We start from the raw sequence: 6,636 nt of genomic DNA on the forward strand, positions 1-6,636 counted from the left end.
TTGAAAATAAGTTATACTATTTTTTACGAAAATATAAAAAGATTGAATAATTTTTATGAACAAATATAATAATTTTTCGCATTATTTTTTTAAAATTTTAAAAAATTGAATAATTTTCATAAACAAATATAGTGAATCATGGTTTAGTCATTTGATATTAAAAAAACAAAAAAATCATTTGGATAACACGCTATCCAACCGGTAAATTAATAGATTTACACAAAAAAATGGGTGATTATTTTTTATAGTGAAAAAAAGTTACCCTATTTTTCAAGAAAATATACTGATTGAGTTATTTTTTATGAAAAAATATTATGATTCAACATTTAGATATTTAATATTAAAAAAATAGAAAAAAAATTTGGGTAACCCACAACCCAACCCAATCCAACCCGGAAATTAGTGGATTTACCCAACCCGACCCAATGTTATAATGGGTGGTTATTTTACTAAACCCAACCCGGAGTACCATATGTGGTTTGGGTTTTGGTTTTGGCCAAACCCAACTCAATCCGGCCCATGTACACCCCTAATTTCAACCCTTATTACTATTTTTACGGTCAAACCCTTTATATTTACTATTTTTACAGTTTTAGTTATTCTAATTAATTACTATTACCATGCTTTGCAGTAACAATAACACAGTAGCAGGTGAGTGCAGTGAACCCGACCCAAAACAACAAAAACCCTTCATCCTTTCCTTTCTCTATGCCACTGCCGCTATCTTGTTTATGTTCATTTCTCGAACCTCATCGTCGCTCACACAAAGGTACTTTACATCACAAACCCTAACCCTAACCCTAAACCCTTTCTCTTTAATCTCATCTCTATTAATCAATTTTCTTATCATACAGGTTTAACAAATATCTAGCTTCAGCGCTGAATCAATTTCGCGGAACAACCGATATGGCGACGGAAGGTGCCAAGAGTTTCGTCCGTCGCGATCGTCTTCGCGAAATCGAATCGAAAGTTCAAAAATGGTGGGAGGAAAAACAAGTTTTCAAATCTGAACCTGGTGATAAACCACCAGAATCAGGTGAAAAATTCTTTGGAAATTTCCCTTTTCCTTATATGAATGGTTATTTACATCTAGGTCATGCTTTTTCTCTTTCCAAACTTGAATTTGCTGCGGCATTTCATCGTCTTCGTGGCGCGAATGTGCTTTTGCCTTTTGCTTTTCATTGTACTGGTATGCCGATTAAAGCTTCGGCTGATAAACTTGCTAGAGAGATTCAGCAGTTTGGTAATCCTCCGGTTTTTCCGAATGAAGTTGAGGAACAAGAGAATGTTGCTGCTGCTGTTGTTGAGAGTGGTGGTGGTGGTGATGGTAATACTGGTGAGGAAAATGCTGTTGCTGGGAAGTTTAAAGGGAAGAAATCGAAAGTTGCTGCCAAATCGGGTGGACAGATTTATCAATGGGAGATTATGAGGAGTGTTGGGATAACTGATGCTGAGATTTCGGATTTTCAAGATCCTTATAAGTGGTTGTCTTATTTTCCACCGTTGGCTATTGAGGATCTTAAGGCTTTTGGTTTAGGTTGTGATTGGAGGAGGTCGTTTATTACGACCGATAAGAATCCTTATTTTGATTCTTTTGTTAGGTGGCAGATGAGGAAGTTGAAGTCGTCGGGGAAGGTTGTTAAGGATGTTAGGTATACAGTTTTTTCGCCTTTGGATGGACAACCTTGTGCTGATCATGATAGGGCTAGTGGTGAAGGTGTTCAGCCTCAAGAGTATACACTTATTAAGATGGAGGTGGTATCGCCTTTTCCCGAAAAGTTTAAGGTTTTGGAGGGAAAGAAGGTTTATCTTGCTGCTGCAACATTGAGACCTGAGACTATGTATGGTCAAACAAATGCTTGGGTGAAGCCTGATGGGAACTATGGTGCCTTTGAAATCAACGAAACGGAGGTTTTTGTTGTAGCGCATAGGGCTGCTCTTAACCTTGCTTACCAGAATCACTCTAGGGTGCCTCAGAAACCAAATTGTTTGCTCGAGCTTACGGGTCAAGATTTAATTGGGCTTCCACTGAAATCTCCTCTTTCGTTAAATGAGATTATATATGCACTTCCTATGTTGTCTATTTTGATGGATAAAGGTACCGGAGTGGTGACCAGTGTGCCTAGTGATGCTCCTGATGACTACATGGCCTTGCATGATTTGAAGTCGAAACCAGCCTTTAGGGAAAAGTTTGGTGTTAGGGATGAATGGGTGTTGCCGTTTGAGGTTCTGCCTATCATTAATATTGAAGGGTTTGGAAATAAGTGTGCCGAGACAGTTTGCTTGCAGATGAAAATCAAAAGTCAGAATGAGAAAGAAAAGCTTGCAGAAGCCAAGAAACTAACATATTTAAGAGGATTCACTGATGGAACTATGATTGTTGGAGAATTTTCCGGGAAGAAAGTTCAGGAAGTTAAGCCCTTGATTAAGAGAAAGCTTTTGGAAGCAGGTTAGTATTCGACTTCACACGTTTTGTTTTACTCTTTTAGTGTAATTCCCTTTTAAAAATACCAATATAGTGTAAATTTCAAATTTTCTACCAACTTGGTGCAAGTCAATTTAAACAGAGCTGAATTATCATTTGCCAATTATTGACAAGTTTTTAACATGAACAATCCTGCAGAATTTTACTTTAGTGAACAAAGTCCTCAACTATGCACAAAACTATAGCCTTAGATATACTTGGTAGTTGTAGATTTACAGTTTATTATAGATATTGCCTACCATAAAACCAAGAAACTAGTTTCTTATCAATAACTTGACTTTTGAAGGGTTAGAATACTACATTGTTTTTTGTATTTGGCACTAATATTTTGTCCTTTAATCCATAAGGATATCCATGAAGAAGCCCTTCTTTGAAAGTAATAAAACAAGATATAATTAAGAAACATAAACTCTTTCAACAGTAAAGTGTTATAGAGCATGACAAATTTCTTACATTTTAAAAATTCATTTTCTCCCGCTTCCTGTTTAATACAATTAGAGGTTGATTTGATTTTTCAAAATATTATAACAATATACTCCATTCTTAAATAAAATATGAAAGTAATTTTGCACTAATAATGAACTAAAATTAAACTAATTATTATTATTTTGCACATAAACATTGTTATTTATATATTTTTCTAAGTGGCTGTATTATCCCGAGTCATCTCGTTCTCATAAATTTTTGGTTTTGTACTTCTAGGTCAAGCTATTATATACAGTGAGCCAGAGAAGCGGGTGATGTCAAGATCCGGCGATGAATGTGTTGTAGCTCTGACGGATCAGTGGTATATTACATATGGGGAATCGGAGTGGAAGAGGTTAACTGATGAATGCCTATCTAACATGAGCCTGTATTCTGATGAGACGCGACATGGATTTGAGCATACTTTAGGCTGGTTGAACCAGTGGGCTTGCTCACGATCATTTGGTCTTGGCACACGCATACCGTGGGATGAACAGTTTCTAGTCGAGTCTTTATCGGATTCCACCATTTACATGGCTTATTACACCATTGCACACTATTTGCAGAACGGTGATATGTATGGAACCAGTCAATCATCTATCAAACCTCAACAACTGACTGATGATGTCTGGGATTATATTTTCTGTGGTGGGCCTCTACCTAAGTCCACGGACATCGAATCATCCCTTTTAGAAAAAATGAAGCTTGAGTTTGAGTACTGGTATCCATTTGATCTTAGGGTTTCTGGTAAAGATCTCATCCAAAATCATCTCACTTTTTGCATTTACAATCATACTGCAATTTTCCCCGAGCGTCACTGGCCTCGTGGGTTTAGATGCAATGGCCACATAATGCTCAATTCTGAAAAAATGTCCAAGTCCACCGGAAATTTCAGAACTGTTCGTCAGGCAATAGAGGAATTTTCTGCTGACGCTACACGGTTCTCTTTGGCTGATGCTGGTGATGGTGTTGACGATGCCAATTTTGTCTTTGAGACAGCAAATGCAGCAATTCTCAGGCTCACCAAAGAGCTTGCTTGGTATGAAGAGAATCTGGCTGCAGAAGCTACTTTGAGAACTGGTCCACCCTCTATTTATGCTGATCGTGTGTTTGCAAATGAAATTAACATTGCTGTCAAAACAACTGAGCAAAATTACTCCAACTATATGTTTCGAGAAGCCCTCAAGTCTGGCTTTTATGATCTTCAAGCTGCCAGGGATGAGTATAGATTGTCATGTGGGGTTGGTGGTCTCAATCGTGATTTGGTCTGGCGTTTTATGGATGTGCAGACACGTCTGCTAGCACCTATTTGTCCGCATTATGCAGAGTTTATTTGGAGAGAGCTTTTGAAGAAGGATGGTTTTGTGGTGAAGGCAGGTTGGCCAACAGCTGATGCTCCTGACCTTACTCTAAAGAGTGCCAACAAATATCTACAGGATTCTATTGTTCTGATAAGGAAGTTGCTTCAGAAGCAACTTTCAGGCTCAAAGAAAGGAAATAAGAAAGGTGCTCCAGTTGCATCGCCAAAAGAAATCAAGTTAACATGCTTGATATATGTCAATGAACAATTTGATGGTTGGAAAGCTGAGTGCCTCAATATTCTCCGGAATAATTTTAACAAAGATACTCAAACTTTTGCTCCGGATTCCGACATAATGGAGGCTTTACAGCAGAGTTCTGTGGGTCAATCTTCTGAATTTAAAAGAACTCAAAAGTTATGCATGCCTTTCTTGAGGTTTAAGAAGGATGAAGCAATTGCACTAGGGCCTCAAGCCCTGGATTTGAGATTACCATTTGGTGAAATCGAGGTTCTTCAGGAAAACTTGGACTTGATCAAGAGACAGATAGGTTCAAAAGATGTGGAAGATTTGGAAATTTTATCTGCAGCAGATGCTGATTCTGTTGCTAGAGCTGGATCAAATGCATCTGTACTAAGAGACAATCCTCCATCCCCTGGAAGTCCTACTGCCATCTTCTTAGCTAAGTAGCTACTGGGTAAGTTTCTAGAAATTTCCTCTTTCTTAAAATAGGTCACGCTTCCTATTTTTTCCATTTAGACATGAACATAGTTTATCTTCCTCTGATATATATCTGGATATGGGGCGAGTTAAGTTTTGGGAAGTTTAAGGTCGAACCTTTAGTGTTGTGATGCTTGTCTTGATCTGACTTACCTTTGCACTTGTCTTGATAGTTGATCCGACTTCAAGATTAGTTTTGTTTTCTATCATATTTTGTCAGGTGTTTCTTTTTTTGATGGTGCATCATCCTTCCCCAACCTATGAATTATTCAGAGTTTAAGCCCCGATTCCAATAAAAATATCATTCACTTATCCCCTTTCACAGTATTTAATATATTTGTTGTTTGAAATTTGGATGGCTGTTTATGGAAAGACGCTCTTAAGGCGGTCTAGTTTTATTGATGGATTTGATTTAGTTGCTTTTAAGGTGTAGTTTTTTTCCCTCAATGTAGTGGTTTTCACGGAAAAAAATTGATTTAGAACTAGAAGTAAAATCCTTTAGAGACAAAACTGAAGGGTGAGGTACAGAAATGATGGTAAAAGACTCTTACTCGTAATACAAGACATATCCATAAACTTAAAAGCAGAAGCCTTAAGCTTGTTCCCTTTTGTAATTTGACAATACAAACAGGTCATGGCTTACAAGGCAATGACTACACACACATTTCCATATTCAAGTCAAAATGAAGGATTTGCAAAATGTATGTCACTGTTTGTTAATGTCTCTCTTGTCATAAATGGATTTTCAAATCTCACTTCACACAATTGAATACTAATTAAAAAAGTTCTGCAATTGGTGTTTTATTAGAGAAGGTGCAATGGGGATTGGGGAAGAAAGCAAAATGCATAAGGTAAGTTTGGACATGTTCTAATGCATCCTTTTTGGTTTCATATTGCAGGATCTCAACAAAATGAAGATGTGAATCTTTAAGATAATGATTGGAACCACATCCGGCAATTTTGTTTCTGTTGGCAGAAATCCTCTTGTGAGAATAGGCTGAAGTTTTGTAACACTGTATCTTCAAGAAGCTAGTGCGTTTACAATTATTTACGATTGTAGTACAGTTGCATTAGACTGAACAGATTAATTTCTTTTGCTTTATCTTTTGTTTTTAGTATTGTTTACTGGTATGTTGTGCTGTCAGAAAAGCTGTTTGAAGTTTTTTTTTTATTTCGAACATTGATTTTTGAAATTTGAGACTTTTATATGATAATGTTAAACAACTGAGTTTAGATGCTAGATTCTCATTATGTTCAAAAAGGGAACCTGATCCTCATGTTTAGAAGCTTCGGTATTTTGGTACTACATGCTTCAAATCATAATCCACAAGTTGATATTGATATAATGTTATAGCCACTCGAGTTGTTGCATGATATAATGTTCGATCGAGCTGTGTGGGCTCCCTGTGGATAATGTTTGGATGAGCAATGGGATTCCAAAATCTCGGTAAGCTACTCTGATTTTGTGAATCTACAAAGTGTAGTTTTTGTCAAAAAATCATGATGGTTAAACTGTACAAAATTTGACAGGACATAAATATAAAATGGTGAAATATGTGGATTCTACCACGAACAACCGCGGTAAGTGTTCTTTGATGGACTATGTATACTGTTGGATGTTAAAGCTTTACTGAATCTAACGACTAACAATGCACCCTATGCATCAAT

General features: G+C 36.8%; 1 protein-coding gene across 1 annotated transcript; it reads left to right on the forward strand.

Annotated features, from left to right (window-relative positions):
- Positions 1 to 620: 620 nt before the first annotated feature.
- Positions 621 to 6,208, forward strand: LOC123912931 (leucine--tRNA ligase, cytoplasmic). The gene is made up of 4 exons (XM_045963526.1): positions 621 to 769; positions 855 to 2,449; positions 3,188 to 4,945; positions 5,868 to 6,208. Exons 1-3 carry the CDS (start codon positions 621 to 623, stop codon positions 4,936 to 4,938), a joined length of 3,495 nt encoding a protein of 1,164 aa, XP_045819482.1. The 3' UTR covers positions 4,939 to 4,945; positions 5,868 to 6,208.
- Positions 6,209 to 6,636: the final 428 nt, after the last annotated feature.

Source organism: Trifolium pratense, linkage group LG3 (genome assembly GCF_020283565.1).
Source record: "Trifolium pratense cultivar HEN17-A07 linkage group LG3, ARS_RC_1.1, whole genome shotgun sequence".
Taxonomy (NCBI): domain Eukaryota; kingdom Viridiplantae; phylum Streptophyta; class Magnoliopsida; order Fabales; family Fabaceae; genus Trifolium; species Trifolium pratense.